The sequence below is a fragment of the Podarcis vaucheri genome (assembly GCF_965113315.1).
Source record: "Podarcis vaucheri genome assembly, chromosome: 3".
NCBI classification, from domain to species: Eukaryota; Metazoa; Chordata; class Lepidosauria; order Squamata; family Lacertidae; genus Podarcis; species Podarcis vaucheri.
In genome coordinates, this window is record NC_138761.1 from 84,062,387 (window position 1) to 84,089,724 (window position 27,338).

Here is a 27,338-nt window from a genome sequence, read left to right on the forward strand (position 1 = left end):
TCAAATTACTTCAGGTTACCATATTTTGAAAAGCAAAACACATTCTACTTGTAACTATGGATCACTATGATGACTCTACCCATGAAAAAGAGGGCATATGACAACCCTACATGACAAATGTATTAAATAAACAAGCAAACTTACCCACATTAACCACATGGTAGCTTGGTCATCTGTACTGACAAGTTCTTCCCTTATATTTTTTTCTACTGGAGGCTATAGTGCATGGTGTGTTTCAGCAGCTTTTCCTTTGTGCAAAGGCTGTTGCTCTGTATGTAGGGAACAGAGGCAGAAAGTAAATGGTTCCATAGTCCACCAGTTTAATGGTTAGAAGATAATGGTTACTGTACAATGTGGATGATTTGGCAGTTTGCACATCCAGGACAAGCTGTGTATCTGTGATAAGAGTCAACTTGTTCCCCGTTTGTGGAATTCTATTTTGAGCAAGGTTCACCTGGTGCCTTCATTATATATTTTTAGGCACCAGGAGAAAACATTCTTCTTCAACCAGGCCTTTTCTACAGCCTTTTAAATGTGTCTGTGGATAGGGGGGACATTATTGTTTTGCTGTTTTGTTTTACTTACTTATTTGTTTTTAGCCTGTATTTTATTCTGTGAACCGCCCTGACATCTTATGATGAAGGGCAGTATATAAATCTAATAATAATAAGAAGAAGAAGTAGAAGATGATGATACTTGTTGATTCAATGCACACATCTGATTGGTGTTACTGATTAGCCACAATTCATGTGATAAACAATAGTGAGTAACCAAGAATTCAACTGTCTTCAGGGTGAATTCTAAATTGATTGCATTGAATTAGCCTTGCTTAGTGCAAAATGCAAAGATCTTCCATTCCATGTGCGAATAAGAGCTGTGGGTGCTCGGAAAGGCACTAATCACTGGCACCATGGGGTTAATAAGCGTTTGGCTAAAATAGTTGAAAAGGTTGCTCTCTCAGTTGATATGTTTGTTCAGTTGAGACTTGTTGGCAGATGATTTAAGTAAAGCAACAGAGGCTGTGTCAAATAACTGTATTTCACAGAACACATGGCATGATGAAACTGAACATAGCCTGTGCTCCAAAGAAAACTGCAAAGACTAGCTCTAATTTTAAATGGGTGCTGCCATAGCTTATTCTGCAACAAAAAACAAAAACTGTTTAAAAACATTTGAAGGGTGTGGGCTTTTGTTCAGGTTTTTTGTTTGAGTGGAAGATTCATCCTGAGAAAAGCATGCCTTTTAAGTTGTTAAATACTGCCACTTTTATGTGGGGGGATGTTGTAATGCTGTAGTGTTCATGAGGAAAGTATGTGCTTACATTTAGCTGTTCAATCTCTTCTTAAGGAGTTAGTAGAACTGTGATATATTGGGAGTGGTGCAGTATATATAGAACTTCTATGGTGTCAGAGATTTTTGGCTATTTGCTGATTGAATAATGTTGTGCATGTATTTTGTGTCTTATCTGTATATGTACACATATAGTTGGGACAATGGAAAATGTGTTTGCTCTTGTTATTGATAGTAATAGGCAGACCCTCTCCTGTGCTATGTTCTGCTTAGAAGTGATCCAGTGGAAAAAATAGCCTAGTGGATGTCTAGTGGAGTACATCTAAACTCAATCCATTTTTAAAATGAATTAGATTTGAATTGGCAAGGCCCTGGAGATCTCCTCTCACTTGTATAGGTACATGTTTGAGTCGCTTTCTTCCAAAGAATAAAACTTCATATAAAATAATAATCACGGGTCCATTTTCTGTCTTTTTGTATTCTGATCTGTTGTAAATCATGAATAGGAACAATAATGAATTCAGAGTTAGGTACTGAATATAATGATAGAATGACAACACGGCTGTATTTTTCCGCTTAACTCAGTATGATCCCTGAGCCTTTAGATGAAGGCTTTAGATGTCACTGAAGATTTATATACACAATCTCAGTGTGAAGTTTTTTCTTCCCTAGAGAGTAGAAGATTTTGGAACAGTAAGCATGTCTGGTATGTTATGGTCTTTAATGTATCAGTTTGTTCTAACAACTGCTCCCTCCCTACCTGACAAGTAGCACAGAAACTGAACCAAGATGTTACAGCAGGTCCCGGAGGCTGCTTTGATAATAACTTGCATCTTCTCCTCAAACACGAGGAAGTGAAATAGGTGCAAAAAGGAGTTCATTGAAATTTTCTTTTGTTTTTATTCATGGTTAGAACTGACTCTAGAATAATACGGGGACGGGGGGGGGGACGGGACGGGACGTAATTGGCTGAATGCAAAGGACTCAGCAAGATGTTAACTTTGTAGTTTATTTTAGAGCAAAGTGATTAATACATTGCATGTGAGAAAGAGAAGGCCAGACATCTTTCCACAGACATCTGTTTATAATTTAAATACTGCAAGATATCTAAAAACACACACTGTATGGTGATTCTGACTCAGATCTGTAGCCACATACCCTGCTGTCCAAAGGATTGCTCCTACGCTATTTTCTTCTTCTTGTATGTTCCCAGTGTCTTGTGTTTTGTTGACAAGTGATTCCCACCCCCATAAAGGCTCCCAATGAAAAAGTGTAATGAAAACCTTGAGAATTTCTGTAGTTCTGCTGTAACTCTTTAATCACGTGACTACACTGGCTAACTTTAAAGTGCCAACGGAACTTTGTGCAGGAGTGTGTGTGTGTGTGTGTATGTATGTATGTGTATGATAGAGCGCGCGAGAGAGAGAGAGTTGGCCCCTTGAATTGTCAATCATGTAGCCACTTGTATATTCTGTTCCTTTCTTCAGATTTCCTCTTTTTTAGCTACTACAGTGGTACCTCCATTTACAAACTTAATTTGTTCCAGAGGTCCGTTCTTAAGCCGAAACTGTTCTTAAACGTAGGCGTGTTTTCCCTAATGGGGCCTCCTCCATTTGGATTCTGTTCATCTTCCGGGGCAAAGTTTGCTAGCCGGAACACCTACTTCCGGTTTTTGGATACATTCCCCGAAGTGTTCGTTAAAAGGACTGTTCTTAGACCGAGGTACCACTGTATTGTCTAATGACAGATAGTATTATCTCTACATATATACCTCAACAAATACATATTGTAGTAACACTGCTGTACAACTTGCAGGTATAATTGCCCAAGTCAAGTGTTTAAATTTAATCTACATGGTTCAGGGTATTGAAACTGCGCTTATGGAACTGATTTGTTCCCATTGCAATTATTTATCTTCCCTTGAATCTGTAAGTGCTTACTTTGGATATCTCTGAAGGGCTGTTACTTGCAAAATATTACCTCCTCTCTACTGAAATAAATAAAACATTTTTTAGTCAAAACCTATATTTTGAACAGCTTTATCTCTGCACAGCTTTGTCCAGATAAGATCTAAGACACTAAATCAGTAATACTTTATACAATACAGTAATATTGCAACTGTTATCACATTGTTAAAAATAGGACTGCGAGGGCAAAATGTTAAAAACAAGAGTATCTATGAAGTTTAAAATGTTAAAAACAGGGGATCTCAGCTAGCGATTACATTCTTAAATAAGGAATATATATTATGTTACATAGGGTTTTAGCATCCTGAAATAAGGAATGTCCATTATGTACCACAGACTAATACTGGTCAAAAACTAAAAGACATCCCCTTAAAATATGTAACACCTTTAAGAGCCTTCGTTTGCCAGTTGCTTCTTATTTAATGCCAGGCCAGGATAGTATCCATATAACTGAAACCTAAATCGTTTCATGCACATTGCCAGTTTTGCATCACTTTTAGCTCATATTGTAAGATCTGGTTTCCGCTTATGCCGGCAGGGTTGCAAGGTACAAGGAACATGTTGGCATATGTACATATGATCTGGGAGCCGGTTGTAATGAAGATTGGTATAATTGTTGGCAAATAGGCCACTCTGGATGATAAGATATGTCTTTTATCCATTTTTGTTCATGCCAATGCTGACCTTACTTCTCAGTGTTTAATTCTATATCAGTTGGTTGCCACTCATCTAGTGATCTCTCAAGGGTGGAAGGATGCATCTTGTTATTTTGTTATTTTGTGGATCTATGGTTTAAAAACGTCATGTTCATTGCTGTTTCCGAAAAACTAACTCATACAATATGTGCCTCCAGGGCTGTTGCAGAACCCTCGTGACTTTGCTTCTGCTTAGAGTTCCATTTGGTTTATGTGAGCAAACCATCTCATGGTTGGCACGTTCCCATTAAATAGGAGTTTATTTTGCAACATTCATGAAGATTTGGTATGTTTGGTACAAATATGAACCTTGTATTTCACTATAGAATATATTTTATGTCACACATTCTTTTTTTAGGCTTTGTATGATTACTATTTTATTATCTTGTAATTTTATTCGTCTTGTTTTTATGGCTGTTTTTAAGTACAGATAAGGTGAACCCTTATTTTTCCCTTTTCCCCTTATTTTTCCCTTTGTTTCCTGCTTGGCAGGGGGTTGGACTCCATGACCCTTGTGGTCTCTTCCAACTCTATGATTCTATGATTCTATGAACCCACAAAATCAGCATTTAGCTGCAATCATCCCTTTGGAACTTTCTTCTTTGTTAAGGCTCCTTTTAAGGAAAGGGCTGGTCCTGTGGTATTTTAAAAAAATAAAGAAAAAAATTAATATCCACATTGCAAAAATCATACCTGCTTTTGCCAAGTATTTAACACTTATGTGGAATGAGAAAGTCAGTGAACAATTTTTATACATCTTACATCTACAGAATTTTTATGGGGCTCTGTAATCTTCTGTTGAGCTCAAAGTTGAGAATGGGGTACCTAGTGAGGCAGCCCCCGGTGCTATTTTGCCGAAAGCCAAGTCAGCTAAGCCACCATCCCTGTCATGTTAAATGAGGATGGGAGTTGACATTTAGGCACGTCTCACAGTTCAGGTTTTTAGAAAATTGCTGGTGTGTACTAAAAAAAAAAAAGGCCCTTAGTTTCTTGGTTTTTAGTTTGCTAGGAAGCATACCAGAGTCTAATAATATCCAGTAATTGTTACTACTTTCATTCAGTTCCAGAAGCAGAGGGATGTTTAAATGCTTTCTAGGTGAAGGCACAACAATTTCAGCAATATAAAATTGGCTCAATTCCTAGTTTTGCATTGAAAAGTAATAAAGCATGAGATACTGAGTGGAATCGTATGTCAGTAAAATTGTTCTACCTGAACAGTGTTGGAAGATTTTCACATCTACTAGACTGAATGCACTTCCAAGATCTCATTAACTCAATCCCTAGGGACAAGCCTTTCTGGACAGATAGATACAGTTACTACACATCTTTCCAGACCACAGTAGGGAAGAGGCATTTTAATCAAGATGTTTCCTTACTATTGTGTTTGATAATTTGAATCTGTATTTGGAACAGTGGTACATTTTAAGCAGATTAAAATTAGCTAAGGCTGCAACTCTATACACTCTTTCCTGGAAGTAAAGCCCCACTGGAATGCCCTGGGACTTGCTTCTGAGGAAAAAAATGCATAAGGATTGTACTGTGAATGGCCACTCTGCTTATTGCCTATAAACAAAGCAAATGAGATGTAGGGGAAATAAATAACTGAATTCTTTCACTGGTATCATTGTGAAACTAATCTGAAATTGAGTAAATTATTGCTCATAACAGTATTAAGATTCTGGCAGCAAAGCAGATAGCCTAATTAGCTCAGTAATTGGTTCCCTGAATGGTACTGCTGGAAAGTTCTGAGCTGCCTATAATTCCACCTTTGGAAACAAAGGATATCAAATACTACCATGTTCCGCTCCTTGTGGGGGGTTCGGGAGTGGATCTTTTTGTATTTTTGAAAACAGACAAAGAATAAGAGTATGTTTTCAGTACTTTGGGGAAAAATATATTCTATAAACATTTTGAAATAGAGACGCCCCAGAGATTATCATTTTATTTTATGCAACTGCAGTCATTAACCCTCCTCCTGCCCCATTTTCTTAGCACATTTTCTTAGATGACTGAGATTTCTAAACCTATACTTGAGCCTCAACATTACATTACTTGATATGGTGAAGTCACACATGCTTGCTGTTAGACACATAATGAAATATTTACTATTATGTATACAAACATTGATTGATTTTATTATTTAAGATATATTATGCTTGTATAAAATGAATCCAAGTGCTACACTTTGCAAGCTATGGTAGATATGGCATGGTTTTCTAATTTTAACACATAGTCCATATGTAAGTACTTTCTCAGAATGCCTGATATCAGTTGTTAGCTTGCTTCAATTAATTCCCAATTTAGTAGGCCTTGTGCAGATGCCACAACCTTCATCAAGAGCTTTTCAAGGCTTCTCCCCCTTCTGAAACAAACCCCATTCCCTTTTCATTTTAACGGTTCAGCTGCTTTCAAGCTCTGATTGTAAGTCCATAGAGCCAACAAAAGTTGGCTTAGCTTAATAGCTAAGTTTGATTTGTGGTTGTCATGACACTCCCCGCCTCACACTTCTTGTAGCTTGTACAAAGAATTTGGAAGGGTTGCTTTTTGTGCATTTGTGCTGTGCTTTTTGTCCAGTAAGACACTTTTTTGCCTTCTGCAAAAGCAGAAAAGGCCCCAAACAAACAAACAAACAAACAAACAAACAAACAAACACCACCCTGTTTCTCCTCTCATAGAGAAAGGGTGTTTTCTCTGCCATTGCATTGGGCTGCTTCAAGAAAAGCCCATCACGGAGGCAGCAAAACCACTTCTCTTGCTCTCCAAGAACTCTGCAGTTCACAGAGAATTCAGGACAAGGAATGGGGTCTTTGGGTTAGGAGTCCGGGGCAAGATAGTGACCAAAGAGGATAAGGATTGTTTCTGACCTCTTTACCTTGATGAAAAGGTTGGGACATATAACAGCTACACCTAGGTAGAGATTCTACAGCATGTCTGCTCCATTCTCATAAAAAGCATAGGAAACATATGTGTCAGGGGTTCAGGAGCAGAGACGCAGAGAAGGGAGGAGACAGAGAGCGAGGGGGAGGAATACGAAGGAAGGATGAGTGGGGATGACGACCCGAGATCACCAAGCCTGTCCAGTGAGTCCGAGGATTCCCAGAAGGGAGCGCCAGCGGTCAGAGCAAGGGGGGAAAGCAGGGGGACACCCCAGGAAGAAGGGTCCAGAGAGGGATCAGAGAGCAGCAGTTGGAGATCGGGACCCACATGCCCAGCCGGGAGCAGCGGGGAGAAAGGGGACCAGACATCGGGTTCCGGAGGCTTTCAGCAGGAGGGAGGGCATGAGTCAGGAGTAGTCACGCCCACCTCGGGGAGCGACGAAACGATCAAGAGGAAGGTAGAGAGTTGGGCGCGCGCGCCAAGTTCAAATGCAGCGGAAGCTGGCGCAGTAAGCAGCCCGGAGAGTGAGCCAGGTCCCAAAGCCCGCCGCAAGGAGGCGGAAGGGTCAGGGGGGTCCGCGTCAGAAGAGAGTAGGAAAGAAGAGACCCCGGGGGGCAGAAGGACCCAGAGACGGAAGGAAAGGCGCAGGAGGTGGAGCAAGGCTAGGGTATTAAGCTGGTGTGCTAGAGGCGGAGACTCAGACGGGTCTTCGCCGGTCTGACATAGAAGACGTAGGGCTGCACATTGCAGTTTGGAAATGGAACCTGTAACCCAATAAAGACTCTTTTAACGTGAACGCTGGCTAACGTGGTCCTATGTGAGCTGGGACTGGGTAGCAGCCCTGACAATATGCAAGAAGAAGAGGCTGTAGGGAAAGGGACACACTCGCTACTAGATTTATTTATTAAATAAATACTTGCTGCATTCCATTGCTTTAACCAATTTTATGCTCGTCTGTTATTGGTGAGGGGAAATTTCTCAAAAAGGTATGGAGATGGAGGGCTTTACATGTGAACGGAGAAGTCCAATGCATGGCTGCCCCAAAATATCTAGGTTGGGTGTAAGCCTTGTGAAAGAAAAGTTAAAATATGTCAGTTCTGAAGCTGACAAACACACCTTCCTTAATTAGACAGTTTTCCTTTCTTCCTACCTAGTCTAACCTGGAGCTAGAGGTAGTCTGTGGTTGCTGAGAGAAAGAGAAGGATGGGACTGCTTTTACCACATATGCAAATCAGTTCTACTGTCAGAAGAAGAGTAGATTCCTCCAGAACATTGAGCTGGATGCAAGTGGGGTTTTGCTTGGGCGAAGTACCTGGGTTGTGTTGTCCCCACCTTCAACCTTTGAGTGTGACAAATTTTGGTTAAACACTGAGGTATCTATGACAACTTTTAAGAAATATTTCATGTATAAGTTTTGATTTACTAATCCGCACTTTTAGAAAACAATCTTAACATTCAGAGTCTTCATACAATATGTAGATATGTTTGGCTTGTGTCCAGAAACATAATACTGGAGGAACGTATTTTTATCCTGCTCTGATGGTCTCAAGGGCTTACATTAATAAGAAATGACTTGTCTGAGTCATAAGTTAAAATTCAATACTTTTCAAAATAAGGGATGGCAATTAATCCAAAACAAATAAGCACCTTGGGTGAAAACGAAGTAAGTAATGCTGTGAGTAGACCCATTGATCTAAATAGATCTACTCTGAGTATGATTATTATTGGATATTACCCTTTATCTATTGCAGGCATATTTTATTTTAAAATAAATTATGTAAACATATAAGGGGATTAATCTTCAAATAAGGCAAATATGAAACAAGATACTTATAGTTTGATCCATAATAAAAGGGTCAAGAGTGCATCTTTTCTTAAGTTTTTAATTCTTGTAGATGCAGTATCAGAATAGTCTTAAGAAAATGAAAAGGAATGAAATTGGCTGGCTATTACGCCTGATATTCCTAATCTTAAGCCTATAGTTTTATCTGATATTTTGAGATGTCTAATTCTAGTCTTCAGGTTACTTAGCTTTGGATGTCACCATAACTGACTTTGGCAGTCTCCTGCTTAAGTCTGCCAAACCTGCAGTTTAGTCCCATGGCTGTATGCCAAGGAGCGGTCGAGCCACCCTTTGTGAGGTCTGCTGGCCATGCAGAATACAAGAAGGCAAATTCACAGGTTGATAAGTAAAACCTTAAGCTTACTAAAGGGTGGTTTGTTTGTTTTTAGTAAGCCTGACTGTACCTTATTCACAGCTGATATAACTTTTACAATTTAGCTTGGTCTGTTTAAAAAATCAGTACTGTATGGTAGTACTGTAAAATACTTAACAATAACAATCTCCATTTTGAGGATACAACTACCTTCTTTAATTTCCATGGACTTTGCAGGAGAAATGATACACAATACCTTTGCCAAGTCATATTGTGGCAGTGGAGAAAAGGAAGGCATAGAGAATGCATGCAATCCCAGAAATCCAGACTACTTGTGTAATATATATATATATATATATATATATATATATATATATATATATGACATGTTTATAACCGTTGTTATTAAGAACTTATTTTGCTCAAGAGATAATAAGCTAATTGCAAGTGCCTCTAGCTCGGAAATCCTGAAAACCAAGGTTTCCTCAGTTAAAATCTTATTTTCTGAATATCGTACTGTTTACAAAGAACATATGGTGCTTATTTAATATTTTTCTTAAGCCAAAATTGACTTCACTGTAGCTCTGCTGTCTTTCAGCATCATAGCCCAAAATTGTATTGTGATAAAGGAATGAAATAATAATTATTAATATAGTATTGAAAGAAGGAACTTTACAAGAGATTTAGAAGGTCCTTGCCAAAACAGATCATAAAAAACAAAGTAAAACAAAATGAATAGATATTGCATTAGTACTTGGATCATAGCAGTAACAAAAAACTGAGAAAGGAAGCAAAACGGACTGAAGTAGTGAAGGAATACAGAGTAGACTTGTGCAAATAATGGTACTTCTTAGTATAGATGGTAAAAGGAACGCCTATGAAGTGCCTTCTATTATATATCTACAATACCATTTACATAATGAAATGTGAACTTCTCCTAAGGCTATTTAAAGCTGTGAGGAGAAACCACACATCTTCACAATGTCTCATGTATGGCTTTTAATGCTTGCTGTGTATAACAGTGCTGATTGCTATGTTGAGGTGTAGCATAGTGTATATCCTGTGTTCTGAGTGAAAGTTACAAAATTTCCTGTTATCAGATTTTTCTTCTTCATAATTTGAATTACTTGGACAATGTGTCCACAACATTTCAAGTTTCGATTGTGAAAATGTATAAAGTTTCTTGAACCCAGAGAAGTGTGAGCATTGTTCCACACATGGAACAGGGTTTTGGCTTGTCTCTTTTCTGCTGCAACAGTTGTGATGTGATGAGAGAGGAATTTGTGGAAGTGCTGCAAACTGAAGTGCCTTCTATTATATATCTACATATTATCTCCAGCCGTACACGCTAGGGGAGTGCACTGGATTTGGACAAAGGCTTAAGACAATTTGGAATGTATTTGTGGAAAACTGAGCACATCTGAGGTTAAACAGGAGCTTTACAAAGTTGCACAATTCAAAGCAAAGAACCCTGAAGTGTTTCGTCCATCCAGGTATCAAATAAATGCTGTGGACAGTATACTAAAAAAACCCCTCTTAAGTTTACTACGTAAATAAGGAAGATGTTGGAATGTGGGGTAAGAGGGAGAATCCAACTTTAGGAAAATACCAGGATCAGGAAGGTGCAGAGGGAGTTCCTTCATAACTTGCAATCAAGGTGATTTATTTTATCTGGTCCTGTGCTTTGGGGTCCAAATATGATCAGGGCACACCCCTAATACATACACACTTAAAAATGTAAAATTTAGAATAGAAGACAAGAAGTTAGTCATAAAACAGTTCTAGGTGTAGTTCATTGCTAGCACATGTGTGCTGTGTGCAGAAAAGTTCTGGACATCTCCAGTTAAAGCATGCCATATAAAATATAGCTATGATTGCCAAAATATTAATATTAATCAGGCTGAGGAAGGTATCTGCATGAGACCTTGGAGAGTTTAGTATTGAATTTGCTGAAACAGTGATTTGACTTGGTGTATAGCAGCAACTTATGTTTAAGAGAGAAATTATGGTTATGTTTAATAAAAGAGATAAGGGGCTTAACAAGAAGAGAGTCGGATGAATGAAGACCCTGCATTGAAGAAAATAGAAATAAGAGAGGGGGGAAATATACTGGACTTTTATTACTGAGATTCTTTAGTAATAGCAAACCCCTCAAAACATGGGGTGGTGGATTAAAATTGATTCATTGAAATCTCAGTGAACCTGAAGGAAGCAAGAGATCACAGCACCAGATGGGAAAGAGGACAACAATTATGACTAAGAAGCAGTGAGGATCAGGGAATCCAGATGTTCTGTGACTCATACCGCTTCCTAGGCTTTGGGGCAGCAGTAATCCAATTATTGGTAGCAGCTTAGAACAGTACTTCGTAATGGAAAAAATTCCATTGCAAACTGACCCAAGTTTATTGTGGAAAGAGCTCATTGTTATAGGGATGGTCAGCTCTAGGCCGAGGCTCAGTGAGGAGGAGTTGCTAGGGCAAGTACATCAGTAATCCCAGGGGTAAAGAGGGTAAGTGTTTCTTAGAACAGGGATGGCTACTCCCCAGTTTGCAGAGTTTTCTGGCAAAATATTTTGTTTGTTGGCAAAGTAATAATCATATTACTACTACTACTGGACACAGTGGTGGGGTGGGTGGAGCTCAGAGGCCGGCTAGGGATGTAAATTGCCTGATCTCATCAGGTTGTTAATTTGTTGACTGGAGAGGGATCAATAGCCCTCTCCCTAACTCATCTGCACAAATCAGCTAAGAAGCAGGGAGCTATGTCTCTGTGTGTATGCCTTGTTGGGACATTCTATTCCACCTTTTGTTGCAGACATGGGATTGTTGCATGTCACATGTCTGTTTACATTCCAGCACAGACTGCTGGGTCCCATGAGCGGAACTTACGCTCTGTGTATTGCTTTTGTTTTGAATCTCTCTCCGAGAAGACGGCAAGGAGAGACGACATGTTTCTTTGTTCTGATTTATGTAAAATAAATCCGTAGTTTTAGTATGTATCCACAGCCTCAGCCTCTTCTGTTGTGCAGTTACACTGCTACGTATAATGTGCTCAAGGCAGCAAGCTTGAGTCGCTGATTTACATCGGAGCCAGAGGTCTATGAATCTCCGCAGTGTGATGGCTGAGAGGGAGACGATTCAGCTGGGGCCTAGCCAGCTGGATGCTGACATGCCTGCCTTGTGTGCGTGCATCTACATGTGTGAGTGTAGGGTGACTGTACCCAGTTTTAGACACACCCACTGCTGGCGTGCAGCCTCCAGAACATCAAGAATATCAAAATACCTAAAGTTGGTCCTATGTGTTAGGGAATGTGCCCCCTATGTGTTAGGGAATGTTTGAGGCAGCAAGGATAGTCACAGTGGGAGAGAAACTGGACAGACTAAATTCAAGGTTAAGATTCTCAAAACAGAGAAATGTTTATGTATTCCTGCTTGGTTAAACTAACTGGTCAACTTTTATGGCACTGTGAAGAAAGGGGTTTCCTTCACAGATAATGCTCCATAAAACATATGGGAAATCTGAGTTCCAGGAAGGTACTCTGAGTTGACAGTTCTATATAAATTGAACTTAGTGGGGCTTATTCCAGAATAAATGTACATAATATTGAGCTGTGATCCAAAAAGTATGAGAAAAGTGGAAACTGTTCGATTCTTTATGCCTTCAGTCTACTATATATTTTAGAAAGTTGTCTGTTCTCTCTGTATTTGGGCACCTGTTAAGATATTGTAACCAAATGTTGGTTCCTGAGATGAAGGAGCAGGATTTTGTCTGTCTTCAGATATACAGTGGGACACCATTTCAATAAAGATGTCAGACAGCACTGATTTTAACCACTGCACAGATTTTTTGGTTTCTTAGAGTTCTCGAGCAGTGCTGGGTATGAGGCTGCTAATGCTTTAATAACACCCACATTTTTATTTCAAGGAATAATTCACAGTTATGTAATACAGATCTTATAACAGTACTAGCATTTTTAGAAGATTATGTGACATTTATTTCTCCCCTAGCATACTCAAATAATAGTAAAATTATAGAGTGCCTCTAATATTCTTGGAAGAGTTTAACTTTTTTGGTTTGACCCTTCCAAGAAGCCATTGTGCTGCAAATTTTTAAAAGGCACAGTGATGTCTATGTTATTTCAATCTATTTATTATAAGATGCCTTTCTATCTCTTCATTATAGCATAAGTAGGTGTTGGAAAGTGCAGGTCTGCTAATTTGGGCTCTATACTATCTTTGTTATCTGGTGGTACCATGTTATTTAATGATGAGTGTTGAAAAGCATCACAAAATGGAAACAAACAAAACCAGATGAGGATATTTTGTTGAGAAGTGCTGAAATGGCATGACAGCTGAAGAGCCATACAAATATTTTGTGAAAAACCTCAATTCAGAAGCTAATTTGAGGCCTGCTTTAGATATTAATTGAAAGCTCTAACTTTTTGGTTATGCATGCATTTCCTCTGAAGCAAAAACAGATTGCTAAAGGTTAAATGTTGTCTTGGTTGTTAGCTCCATAGGGAAAGTACCGTACCCATGGCATTAGTAGATTTTAGCCTTAGAACTCAGTCTACTGTGTATTGACACTGTGCAAGATTTATTAACTGCTGTAAGACCTACTGGGATGTGGGGCTAATTAGATTGTACTGTTCCCTAAACCATCTTTACAGTGTTATTTAATATAGGAGGTTGTGGATGATTATACTGGAATAAAATATGTGTATAACCAGTGAATGTATCATTTCTCCCCCATATAAAAGTAATAGTATAATGTGTGGGGCGTTTTGAGTGAGAAGGATTGCTAGTATATGTCGTGATGATGCAGGCATAATGGGACTGTGTAAATGTTAATGTACGTATGTACATAGGTGCTATTTCAAGTGATTGTATATCATAGGTTCCAGCTTTGTTTCCTCATCTGTATAACTCTAATAGCATAGGTTGTTCCTCCACAGAAATAAAATCCATGCATATGATTAACAGATCTATGTAGAGGATTAATAAGAATAACCAATTTTGCTTTTAATCCAATCTGAAAGCAGTAACAGAGTTTGTTTGGTGATTTTCAAATAGATCTAGCTGCAGCAGGTGACCTCAGCCAATAATCTTTCAATTTTCATCCTATGTATCACAGGTCCATATACCATATTCTTTCTAGGAAAAGGTGCAAGAAGTTAATTGAAATGAGCAGGAATGTTTTAAAGCACTTCTTGAAAATTAATAATAAGGGAGACAGAGCTCACTAGGAAGGCAGTCCACAACGCATTTCTCAACTATAGCATAAGGCAGGTGACCAGCATATTACAACTTAAGTTTGTTATTTCTGTTTTAAGTTTATGATATTTTGTACCCCTAGGTATGGCAGAAACTGCCTCATTCAGTTTGAGGATTTTGCTAATACAAATGCATTCCGTCTTCTGAATAAATATCGCAACCTATACTGCACTTTCAACGATGACATTCAAGGTAATAAAATATATCTATTGTTCTAGTTAAAGAGACAAACTGTCAACTTTAATAATTTTGTATGTAAATGAAATATATATCCAGTTAGGTTATTCAGTTGTGCTTGAGGAGATTCATAGAATGACCATTTAACTGCTTGCAATGTCATTGAAATATTGTGTCCAAGTAATATTGTGGGATTTTTTTGGTTTTTATTCTAAGAATATATGTGCTGGTACAGCAAGATTAAGGATTAGATTGTTAGTCACATATTCCTTCTCTGCTTCAACATTTTAAAGCCAAACTTGTGTTAATTTTGTGTGTTTGGAATTTCTCCAGTTTTAGTTAAGATGTGAAAAAGGCTGAAATAAAATGACCTACCCAGCTCATTTTTTCAGATGTAGAAGAAATTCTTCTACAGATCCTGAGTGATGACACAGGAATAGAGGACACGAAGGTTGCACATAGGTTAATGAGCACTTGAGGAAATTGCAATGCCCCAAACTCTGGCAATAAAAGTAGCATCAATTTATTGATGCATGACAGATGTGCACACTAAGACATCTTTGGTAACTTTCTTTTGCAGACAGTGGACAGCACAGTGTCTGTAAATCAATATACTTTAAATGTGTTGCAAAATATAAATGGATACTGAGGAGTCATGCCTATTCTTACAGCTCAGTCATGAGGAGAGAATAATTATTATTGTTTGGGAAAATGTGGGTTGTATTCAACAACAACTACAACTGTGGATTATATTCAACTTGTGCAAGTGCAACAGAACTTCCCCTCCTTTTCCTCTCCCTGTATGGACACCAAAGCTGCTCTGAGGGTTCCTTCAACCCACTGGAGCAGATCTGAAGTGTATAGGGCGTGTGTAGAGGAGACAGAGGGGGAATCCTGTTGCACTTAATTTTTGTACAGGCAGTGATTTAGTTGGCTATAATCCTAAAAATACCCATATACACTACATTTCCCATTCTACTGGGCAGAATGCAATAAATACTGCAACCCCATGTGGAGGGCCAATCAAATGGGTCTTTCAAGAGGATTGGGGGAGATGCATTGATTGGTTCTGCCCACAAGGTTGCAATATCTACACAACTTCCTTAGTGGCATGAGATCTCTCACAACAGGAAGGTGGCTCCCACGTGACTGCAAATGTGTGAAAGGAACTGGAATTATTTGCTTTGAACTGTAAAGATCCAGATTTGAATTTGTGCCCAAGGACTAAAGCTTGAGCAAATTGTTGCCTCACAGCATAACTTTTTTGCAAGAAGGTTGTGCAAATAAGTATTGCTCAGCAACTTTGAACATAGAGAAGTACCATGGGAAAAGCTACTTGTCTAATCCTATATGCAAATGGACTTGAATGCTATTGCTAGCAGAAACAACTGTGCATATATAATTGCATGTTGTTGGTGGTGGCAGCTTTCTCTCACCTCTGCCTCAAATATGCTTATCTTCATTTGCATATTTGTGTATGCTGGAGGGGCTGGAGTATAGAGATTTGCTACAGCTAGTGTATGCCTGGTAATAAGTGAACAAGGCAACAGAACCAGATTGTCTGGGGATATCTGATGTTTCCAGTCTGCTTCTCCTGGTATTTATTAAGTGGTGAATGGCAGTGTCTGGTCCTGGCAAAAAGAACTGATTAAGTTTGAAAGGTTTGTTTGGGAGGAATTCAATATCATGCAGTTACAAAGATTCCCTCAGTGCAGGCATTTCTGCTTCCTCGATGGAACAATCTCGCCTCTCCTTCCCCCATGTGCTGTTCTGGTTCTCCCACCAGAACCAATTTCTGAAGGTGCAGGGAACACATGAGGGGAGTGGGGAAAGCCCAATTATGCTAGCTAAGTCCTTGTGCAGGCTTCCACTAGCTGAACCAGTTAGGCTAGTTTGTTTGTTTATTTTATTTAAACTCCACCTTTCCTCATATGAGCTCAAGGTGGTATAAATAGTTTTCCTCTCATTATTTTTTAAGTAAAATACCTATACTATTATTACAGAGCAATTCTATACATCAATTAGGCAAGGATGCCAACACCTGTGCTAGTGGAAAAGCCACTATATACAGGCTCAGCTTAGGAGGGAAGGGGAAAGCTGTGTGGCGTAGTGGTTAGGGTGCTGGTTTGGGACTGGGTACCCCAGGTTCAGATTCCCACTCATTCATGAAGCTCACTAAGGGACATGGGCGACCAGTCTCCGTCTTTCAGCCTGATCTGCCTCCTGGGGTTGATATGTAAATTAACACACCACATAGTTCCCCAGAGAGGAAAGGTGGGATAAATCAATATCCCAAAATGGTGCATCCTTGGGAAAACAATCAAAATCCACTAATCAGGTATTGTGCTGTTTTTCTAGAAAAAGAGAGTGCCAGAACTCACCATAAACACCTCCCTTGTTCTCTTAGAATGGCAAGGATGCCCACCTGAGAGGCGATTGAACTGAGTTCCCCCTGTAAAAAAAGCCCTGGTGCTTGTGATGATGCTTGCATGCCACTTACTGATAGAGAGAGCCAGTGAATGACAGGGATTCCCCACCCTCCAGTATACCACCTGACATCACCACATATATAGCAATGTCACAACAATGCAATCCATCAGCCCTGGTTGTACTACAGGCAGGGTTTGGAATCTTCTTGTGCTCCTCACAATTACTGTATGGCAGCACAACACATGAAAGGAAAGAAATGGAGCCCACGCAACACAGCACTCAGGTAGCGGCATCTGTAGAGAGCTCACATAACCCTTTAATAACAAGGGTTAAAGACCTACCAAGGAAAGGGAAGCCAAGCAGCCAAAGGGAATGGTCAGGATATGCAACAAGGGGCACCACAAACACACACTGATAGCAGCATTCTCTAGTGACTCATTGCACAAGGTACAAATTTGGGAAGCATGAGATGGGAAACAGACCTGCTGGGGGAAGAGGCAACATGCTGCCACTCGCTTTTTGCATGCTTGGTCAAAAAACCAAAAACAAAACCCACACACATAACTCACAACGCCATGTCAGAGACAAAAGAGAACAGCAGGAGGAACAATTTTGACAGCGGAAGAGCTCCACCAACATAATATGGTGGTGTCATATCTTGCACTCTGTCATGTAGCTAGGCTTCCATTAAATTCCTATGATCCCTCTGCCAAAAGAGCTTATGCATAGGATTGCACTATTAATCTCTCCTGCTACTGGCTGCAATAATTATTGGCTGTGTGCTGTGTTAATTTCATTTTCAAGCAGAAAAAGGTTGATAGCCAAGATGAACAATGTTTTTTGTTTCTCGCCAACTCTCATAGTGCTTACTGTTGATGCAAGTTTTGCTTGTTTGAGAATTACAATATTCATCTTTTAGGAATGAACCTGAAGATACAATTAGGTTGTTTTATATAAACTGTTTGCTATTAATAGTACTCATATGGATTTTTGTGTGCTAGTAAAATGTTTACCGCAAATGTTGAATTCTTTGGCTTGCCTGCTCAGTTGTTTTTATTTCCCAGGCTCTTGTCTCATAACTTATTTTCAGTGTTTCTTACATCTGTCTTTCAAAGTGTGCAGATTTCAAGACTATGCCATGGCCAACAGCATTCATTGCCCAATATACTGAGTAGTGACAGACAGAGCAATCCAAGGTTCCAGAGGAGACTAAAGGAGTGGAATCAAGCAGTGAATCCACTGCCATGTCTGAAGCCCTGCTATTCTTGCTGTCTAGGGAAGAAGGGGAGGGCAGATTTTGCCTGTGTTTGCTCCAGGCTACTGGAAAAGGCGCTCACTTTGGATGCATCAACAGCTCTGCTCCACACTGCTCCTGTTTTGCAGCCTTGTGATAGTTACTGCCATTGGGAACACCACTGGTAGTAGTGTGTGCTCTGCTACAATTTTGGCGGATGTTTTGAGGGATGCCCTGTAGAGGTGGAGCCCTGGCCAGCAGAGTCTGGTGGAGCAATATGTCGACCTCATCCTAACCCCACCCTGTGGCATGGATCAGGGGTTACAATGACTCTGTTATTGTAGCTAGTTGGATGCATGTCTCCTAAGAAACTGACATTCTTCTCTCAAAGGGCATTGGAAACTATTACAGTCATACCTCGGGTTGAAGTAGCTTCAAGTTAAGTATTTTCGGGTTGCGCTCCGTGGCAACCCGGAAGTAACAGAGTGTGTTACTTCCAGGTTTCACCGCTCGCGCATGCGCAGACACTCAAAATGACGTCACGCGCATGCGCAGAAGTGGCAAAATGCAACATGCGCAGTCGCATCTTATGTTTACTTTAGGATGCGAACGGGCTGCTTCTACTTTAGCTACTTAATTTTAAACATTTTTATCTAATTTAATATTATTGTACAATAACAAGGACTAAAGAATAGTAATAGAAAGAGGGGTCAGAAGAGATAGCAATAATACATTGTGACAGAGTTAAATGAATGTAAATGAATTATATCATCTGCTACTTTCGAGAGGGAAGAAGGGGCATTCAGAGTAATCAGTTTAAGGATTCTAGCTTTGTTGAACTTGGGATTCAACCTCAAGAATAAAATGTAGCTCAAACATGGCACCAGGTATGCTGAAAGGAACAGTTTTCTGTTCTTTTTCTTTTTACCAGGTGGAGAAGGGAGGAGGCAACTGAGAGCAGGGAAATTGCAGGGGAAGGGGATGTTTAACCCTTTCCTATCAACTATTTTCCACACTTTGTTCTTCACCAGCAGATTTTCCCTCTGTGAGGTTCCAGGTCCATGCTTGCAAGGGAAAACAAGAGTTGAGAGAAAGCTCTTTGCAGAGTTTTCTTCATTGTGCTGTATCTGTTGAATTAAATTAACATGAAAGCAGTTTATGTCTGTGCTTTTATGAAAGCAGTGGCTAGATGAAGTATATGACAAATTAAAGAGCAAAGTGATCTGCCATGTCAGACATTTATAGCTTTTTAATAAAACCTAAAATAAGGTTTGCTAAGGACACTGTGACACTTGTATTCTTAGAAGGGAGTCTACTGCCCCATGAGGCTTGACAAGAATCCAGGTTGTTTCCACTGAGCATGAGATTTTATCACAGAGCCACTCCCATCCTTTAGTCAGAAGCAGCTGAAATTCACCAAGGAAATGCAAAACTACTATGGTGAGGAGATGGAAGACCCACTTTAAACATCTGCTACTGTTGCAACATTCAATCTACATGCTTCCTTTTTTTAAAAAAAAGGACAATGAGGAAGCACATAGCCTACCATCAAAAACATATGGAACATTCTTGGGAGTAGAGGGGAGATGTTAAAATGTGTGTGTTTGGTTAGAATTGTTGCCTGTCCTGTACTTTGTGCACACTCACACTGGTGATAGGGGTGTGGAAGTATTCGATACCTTAAAAGTAGTCTTCATAAAGGGGGTGTTAAATCACTTGCTACTGGTAATATTGTAGCTGATAGCCATTAGGTCCATGAGACATTTGCACATTTATACTCCACTGACAGTTGCAGTTGCTGTGCTACTTAAATTTTAAATGGGGTGGGGGGATGTTATTTGTGTGCAGAAGAAACACAATAGCTCTATGTCAAAAGTGTGAGCTTGAGAGGAGCAAGATGTTTGAACCCCAAAGTAACTTAGTAGAAATTTAATGGTTCTTGTATTATTCTTTTTTAAATAATCCTCCGGAGACTGCTTAGTAAGGCTTTAGCATTCTTAATTTTTACATCATGTCATTGCCAGTTTGTGGCATGTATAACTTTAAACTGGTCTACGTTGTTTATACTGAAAACAACTGGGAATATTCACTGCCCAGGTGTGACACATGGAAGTAAGGGAATTCTGTGTTGAAGTTCACAATGGTCTAGAGAAGCAGATTTTCCCTACTAAGCATTTGAAATGTATGTTAACAGAAATTTTGCCTTTTGATGGATCTTATGATTGCCTTGTTGTCCCTTTTCCTCCTCCTTTTAAAACAAAATAAGGCTTTTGACTAGAAGTCAAATTTCTTCATGACGTGGTTTATAGAACACTTTCTTACGTGTTATGCAGTTTGCATAACCTTATTTAAGGACATATTTAGTAATATTTTATTTAATGTGTTATTTTGATGTGGACATCAGCCTTGTGGGAATAATATGTAACTAGTAATTCAATTATCATAATATGTAAAATATATAATTCTCCAATAAATACAGTAAAATACCAAACGTTTTTGTGTGTGTGTGTGTGTGTGTGTGTGTGTAAAAGAGAGAGAGATTACTTTAAATACATTTGGATTCAGTTACAAGTTACTTCATCCTTTAATTCTTATCAAAACAGTGTGTTTTCTCCATTGTTTTTACAGTAAGATATTGTTTCACAATGGGATTATTGTTATTTTATGAGTTGGACCATATTGAAACTATTTCTTGTATACATCAACTTTCCAGATATCTTTCCAGTGTATGTGCCCTCTAGCATTCTTTCTATTCCATTATGTAATATTACCCTACACCATAAGCTCAAATCAACATTTTAATGCTATTACAATAATTTTGTAGCCTTTGTAAGACGACTTCTACATGTTTTGTGCCCCGAGGACACCTCTTCTCATTTCAACAGGTTTGCTATTGAAATCTATTAAAATAAGTCTTTTAAAAGGAAGTCGAATACATAATTTCAGATTGTTATTACATTGTAGTAGTATAATTAAACAAACGTTAATTTAACCTTGCTGTGTGTGGTACTCATCCTGTGCTTAAAAATAAATAAATCAATGTGTTGCAATTTAGTAGCAGAGGTTAACATAGCCATTAAGGACAGGATTATATTTTTAAAAATCACAAAGGGGTGGGTACTTGTTGGTAATCATTAGCAATGACACAAGTTAATTTTAAATTTGATGAAGTAAGTTCCATTTTATTTTTCAGGAACAGCATCAGTGGCTGTTGCAGGACTTCTTGCTGCTCTACGGATTACTGGCAACAAACTGTCAGATCACACAATACTGTTCCAGGGAGCAGGCGAGGTAATACACCATTTATCCAATTATTATCTTTCCTGTTATTTAACTTATTTTTAAAAGTGAAGGTACGTATAGCAGGTGGTACTGTGGTCTAAACAATTGAGCCTCTCAGACTTGCTGATCGTAAGGTAGGCAGTTTGAGTCTTCATGACAGGGTGAGCTCCCGTTGGTCTGTCCCAGCTCCTGCCAGCCTTTCTGTTTGAAAGCATGGTAGCATGAGCAGATAAATAGGTACTGCTGCTGCAGGAAGGTAAATGGTGTTTCCATGTGCTCTGGCTTCCGTCACAGTGTCCCATTGCACCAAAGGCGGTTCAGTCAGGTTGGCCACATGACACGGAAAGCTGTCTGTGGATAAATGTCAGCTCCCTCAGCCTGAATGTGAGATATGTGGCACACCCCAAAGTCAAATTAGACTGGACTTAATCGTCCAGTGGTCCTTTACCTTTACATATAGCTTTACTATTGACTAAGGCTAAAAGCACCTAATAAAGTTATATTCCTGAAGCTAAACAGGTCTGAGCGTCTGGATGGGGGTTTGCCTGGGTTGGAACCCTATGTACACCACCTTCCAGGATGAAAGAAAGGCACAACAGATGTATAACAATAAACAAATAAGCTGGCCAGTTAGTATATAGAACCCAAAGGCTCCATTGAAGCATTTCCTTGTTAAAGATTAACTCCTGATATAAGCATTTGGCCCTTGCTGCCCATTCAACCCCCTCGCTCCACCCCCCCATCATCATCATTATTTTTTGGTATGAAAATAACTTCAGTTTAAAATTTATAGATTGTGTCTATTAAGTTTTCTTCTTCACATTCACATGCAATACATCCCCTTGCAGGTACCTTCAGTCCTTCCCGTCATAATATTTGAAGGCTATCACCCAAAAGAATCAATTTATTAACAAGATGCAAGGTCAATTAGTAAAAAACAATAATGACTACCACCACACAAAAAAATCTTTTTCATGGCATAAAGCAATTAGTAATCTAGTGTTACCTTCATATAGGTTTAGAGCACTGAAAAGCATATCTATATTGTCTGAAGTTCTCAGTCCTGCTTTTCCTTTCCCCTACCTGAGATTTGTTGTTGTTATTGCTGCTGTTGTTATGATGGTCAAGAACTGTATGCAAGATGGAAACTAAATGGCTATTGTCCTTTGAGCCTTACCGTTATATGTAGATGTCAGTCTTATTGAGTAGCCTGGGAGCTTTTATGACTCAACAGAGTTGTCAGATATTGTTTATGTCTACTTGTGGTCTTTAATGTTGTATTCATCCTTTGGAATTTTTGGAGCCTGCTACGTGTATGTCACATAACCTTTTTAGAACCTGGCGGGAGGAGGTCCATTGGGTGCCATGTCACAGTTATTCTCGGACATCTGTTTGAAGAAACATGCTTCTTGCCTAGTCCAGCTTTCTGTCATAACTTACATGATAACTTTCTAGCATGTCTCCAAGAGATGCCATTTTCATTGGACACAGAATCAGAGAAACAGTAAGCAGTTGTTTCAAAATTAAACAGATATGGATTATTCAAGTATCATGTTTGCTTCTCACTCTTCCTCATATATATCCCTTATATTGGGGTACCAAACTGTGGTCTGTGGACCACCAGAGGTACAGGAGTTTTTTAAGGTAGGCTGTTTCTACAGTTATCATTGTTACTGTGGCTAATAGGTTCTAAAAGAGTAAAGATAAGCTATACAACTGGAATTTCATGACCTAATTATTTTTTCCTCTCCTTTTTCTTGTTAAGGCAGCTCTGGGGATCGCCAATCTGATTCTTATGGCCATGGAAAAGGAAGGGACACCGAAAAAGGAAGCCATCAAAAAGATATGGATGGTTGATTCCAAAGGATTAATTGTAAAGGTGATGCAGATTTTTCCTTATTCTACAAATGCATATTTGAAGTATTCCACTTTTTCTGTACATTATTGGTTGAAACAACATATATATGTCTCAATCTACATGTTCTTAGGTCTCAGTGATGTCTCCTTTTCCTTACACTTACATGTGTTAGAGGTGGCTAAGTAACCCAGTAAAATTGAAACTGGGTCAGTGTTTTTTGGAAAGATAATTATCCCCATAATATCCTTAGGTGATATTCTTTGACCCTGATTTGGATTTTTTTCAGCAAGCTGACTAACATAAACACTAAGGGGAGTGTTTAAGTTTGTTTTTATCTTCCATGAACATGTCAATTTATGTGAGTGTGTTCAGCAGTGTAAATCATATTGTGTTGTATCAAATGTTAGTCATACTCAGAGAAGACCCATGAAAATTAATGGGCATGACTAACCTAGGTCCATTCATTTCTAAGGGTCTAGTCTGAATAGAATTTAGTTTGATAGTTATTTATCAAAAGGAGAAAAGAAATGCGAATAGAATACAGAATTCCTTGGGCCACCAGATGCCATCATGATACAACTCGGAGAAAATGATGTGGCTGATAGGAAGGGCATCACCCTCATATTGGCAGGAACCGCAGATCTCGTCGCTCTGCGGGCAACACACCCTAGTTTGACCATCTTCTGGTCTGAGAACCTGGAGCAACACCACTGGCGAGGTGCAGCACTGCCTGCACATGTCAGCCATTCATGTTAGAAAGTTAACTGAGCTATGTCCTGCATAGCACAGTTGGGTGGGCATATCATATGCCACCCTGGCAACACATTTGATAAATTGGACTTATACCAGCCTGACAGAGTATACTTATCACCAAGTGGCAATGAGGCCTGGCTGATGGATATTTACTGGGGCCTATGGGATTGGTTGCAGATGTGATTGGTTTGTTGTTAAGCTGGCAGGGAGGGGCTGACTCAGATGGCAGAAAAAGGCATTGGGTTGGATCCATAGTCTACGTGCTGGAGAGTCTGTCTGGTGGTCCAGACAGGGGGCTGTCGGACTATAGAACATCCTACTGGCATCCTGGTGGGACCACCCCATTTGATTTGTGTCATCGGGAGACACAGGATCGACCCTGAAGGAGCAATCAATCAGCAGGTGGGTTGATTGATTCAGGATGCATACCCATGCCTACTACATTAGTAATAAAAAAAAGTTATGGCCAATTTCAATCCCATAATATTGTCTTGTAATCATTTCTATCATTATAAGATCACTACTCAGATCACCGGCCTGCTGGGCTTGGGCCCACAAACATGAAGTTATTTATCAAAAGGAGAAAAGAAATGCTGATATAAGAGATAATTTCCTGCTGATATTTTCCTTTATGTTTGCCAGACTTCTACTTAAAGTTCAGCTGTGTTGCCTCAAATAACTCTATTGCATAGTGATGGAGAGGAGATCATGCCCTTCCTACATGCTGTGGTTTGCTATGGTATCAGCAGTGGTTAGAAAGTCAAAGCTGCTGGGTGATTACATCAGTTCCTTTTACCTCATTTCTTCCCCATGCCAGAGCTTGACCAAAATAAAAGTGGTCATTTATGTTATAGTTTTGAGGTTCTTAAAATTAACAAGAAAAACAAAATAATACAGCTGATTTATTCAACTTCTTCATATGCTGTTTGCATAGTTTTTATGGTTGGTCTTAGTGAAAATAAACTTTGATTTGCTATTGTATTCTCATCTTTCCCTCAATTGATGTCTTTCTCTTGTCACCATGTGTGTATAAATGCATTCTACTCCCCTGGGTCTTTAATGACTGGTAGATTAGAATAGTGAGACTTGGAGTGTGCTTTCACATAAAACTGTAAAGTTTAAAGAAGCTTTATGATGCAGTTGAGGAACCCTTCTATAGTTAGCCTCACATGGCCATTGAGGTTGTGTGCATTGATTTTGTGCAATCACTATAACTTCTGGCTAGATGGATGACGTTGCATATTAATGTTATTATAATATTCCTGGAGTTGGATGAGTTTCTCTATCCAAAAAGAGGAGGTGATGTTTGTTGTTGTTTCCTCCACAGTTCTATTCAGTCATTAATATTACATGGCCCATATCTCCACCAAAGAGTTAAGGTAAAGGTAAAGGAACCCCTGACCATTAAGTCCAGTCGCGGACGACTCTGGGGTTGCAGTGCTCATCTCGCTTTACTGGCCGAGGGAGCTGGCGTTTGTCCGCAGACAGCTTCCGGTTCATGTGGCCAGCATGACTGAGCAGCTTCTGGCGAACCAGAGCATCGCTACCAAGGAGAGTAGCATGTAAATACAGGAAATCCTAGCAGATAATATTACTTTTCTCCTAATTTATTTGTCTCTAGATAAGTCTGAATTAAAGGAAGCAGAAAGTATCGAATGTTTCTTTCTGTCTATCATTCTCATTTATATTTTGCCTTTTCGCTAAATAGCTTAAAGTGGCATGCATGGGATTATCACATTTAATCCTCACAGTAATCTTGTGAGGTAGTTTAAGCAGAGTTAGAGACGTGACCAAGGACATGCAGTCAGCATCATGGCTAAGCATGGACTCTAAGCCAAATCTTCCCTAATTCAACATCAATCCAGAGTGTGTGACGAATGCAGTTTGCCATCACCCACAGCCAACAGTGCAGGATGCAGATTTGGGAGTGAGTGCTGATGACCTGTTGTCAGTGGAGGAGGAGACTTGAAAGACATGGATATTTAAATGGGCAGGATGTATAGGGACAGCTGTTTGGCCATATGATTTTGGAGGGCAACAAGTTTGTATGGGGAAGGGGATTTAGACAGTAAACAGTTTGGAACTGTTGCGATGGAACTGGCAATTAGATAAAGTGGCAGTGGAGGGTGAAAGGAGTTTGAAAGAAAAGATATGGAGGTGGTATTTTTAAAAAGTAACCACTAGCACCTTCCAGAATCAAAGTAAATGGTTTTTTCCATGACAAAGTTGGTTAAGGCCCCTAAACATCTGCTATTTTGAGAATCTGGCCTTTCAGCCCAGTTGAATTCACTTTTCAGGGAAAGGGATGAGAATAATCAAGTGGCTTAAATGTGCCCGAGCGTCATTGGATTGCATTCTTGTGGTCAGACTGTTAACAAATAGATGCCATGTTTTTAAATTGATTATAAAAGAATCAGAGTGGAATGGAATGGGAAATGGTAATAAAAAAGTAAATACCTAAGGCATGTACCAAGGTGGTATGGTTGGGAAAGTTTCTTTGCATGGAAGTAATCAGAATTTGGTGAAATTTAACGAAGTTAGCAAAGGGAGAACAAATGGATTCAGCCTGAGAGATATGGCAGAGGAGACTTATATGCATAGTTAAAATAGATTAGCAGTTTTTAAATTTAAAATATTTTGCACTGTGATAGATAAGATTTGTGTTAACTATATTATAACTTTAAAAAAGACCTTTTTGCATTTTTAAGTTAACTGTGTTTTATGCTAGTTTTTTGTTTTTGTTTTTTAACTAATGTTTTATGTATTTTCTTAAAATCCCAGTGACACCTGCTGGAGTATTGAAAAACAGCACTGTAGTTAGTAGCCCAGTAATTTTGCCTTGAAATTGGCCTTCATGAGTATGTCAGAAGGTGACCGAAGGTATTGTGGAGGGGCTATGAATTTTTCATTTTGGTCACAAAGGGGGCCAGGTTCAAGTTTCTCAGAATAGTTCTGTGGTAGCAATACTAAGAAAATGTTTATAACCATTTATTAATTGCATGAGTACATATTTATATCAGCTGAAAACCCAGCAATTCATTCTTTAAAGAAAACTTTATAAGAGAAGAGGGGGATGAACGATAGCTATCCCCAAATAAATCAAGGGTGAGTTGAAAGAAGCTGGCATGGTCTAGCATACAGCAACATATTTATTGCTAGCCATGTGACAGATCTATGCTATGTCACCCTGAACCATATACTGCTGATGATAATATATTGCTTTCCATTATATAAATACCAAGACTTGTGGTTACCAACCAGGGAAGTGAAGGAGAAAGAGAACAAATGCAGTGAGGTAATTTGTACCAAAGCACAAACCTGGAAACGTGTGTTTATAATAGATTTT

General features: G+C 39.2%; 2 protein-coding genes across 9 annotated transcripts in view; one reads left to right on the top strand and one right to left on the bottom strand.

The window, feature by feature from the left end:
• The window catches only part of PRSS35 (serine protease 35), a 161,098-nt gene that overhangs the window by 121,835 nt on the left and 11,925 nt on the right, over nt 1-27,338 (bottom strand). For 6 of the 7 annotated variants that reach the window (XR_014218091.1, XR_014218092.1, XR_014218093.1 and 3 more), the window contains exon 2: nt 145-269. The gene's annotated coding sequence lies outside the window, so the exon portion shown is untranslated. Of the gene's footprint in view, nt 1-144; nt 270-3,230; nt 3,281-16,816; nt 18,679-27,338 lie in introns of those variants that run through there. The other variant, XM_082216952.1, reaches the window with a different exon arrangement.
• ME1 (malic enzyme 1) overlaps nt 1-27,338 on the top strand; it is a 118,664-nt gene that overhangs the window by 76,395 nt on the left and 14,931 nt on the right. For both annotated transcript variants that reach the window (XM_082216942.1, XM_082216941.1), the window contains exons 7-9: nt 14,341-14,450; nt 21,293-21,390; nt 23,147-23,260. In XM_082216942.1, the coding sequence (XP_082073068.1) occupies nt 14,341-14,450; nt 21,293-21,390; nt 23,147-23,260 (322 nt within the window). The remainder of the gene's footprint in view (nt 1-14,340; nt 14,451-21,292; nt 21,391-23,146; nt 23,261-27,338) is intronic.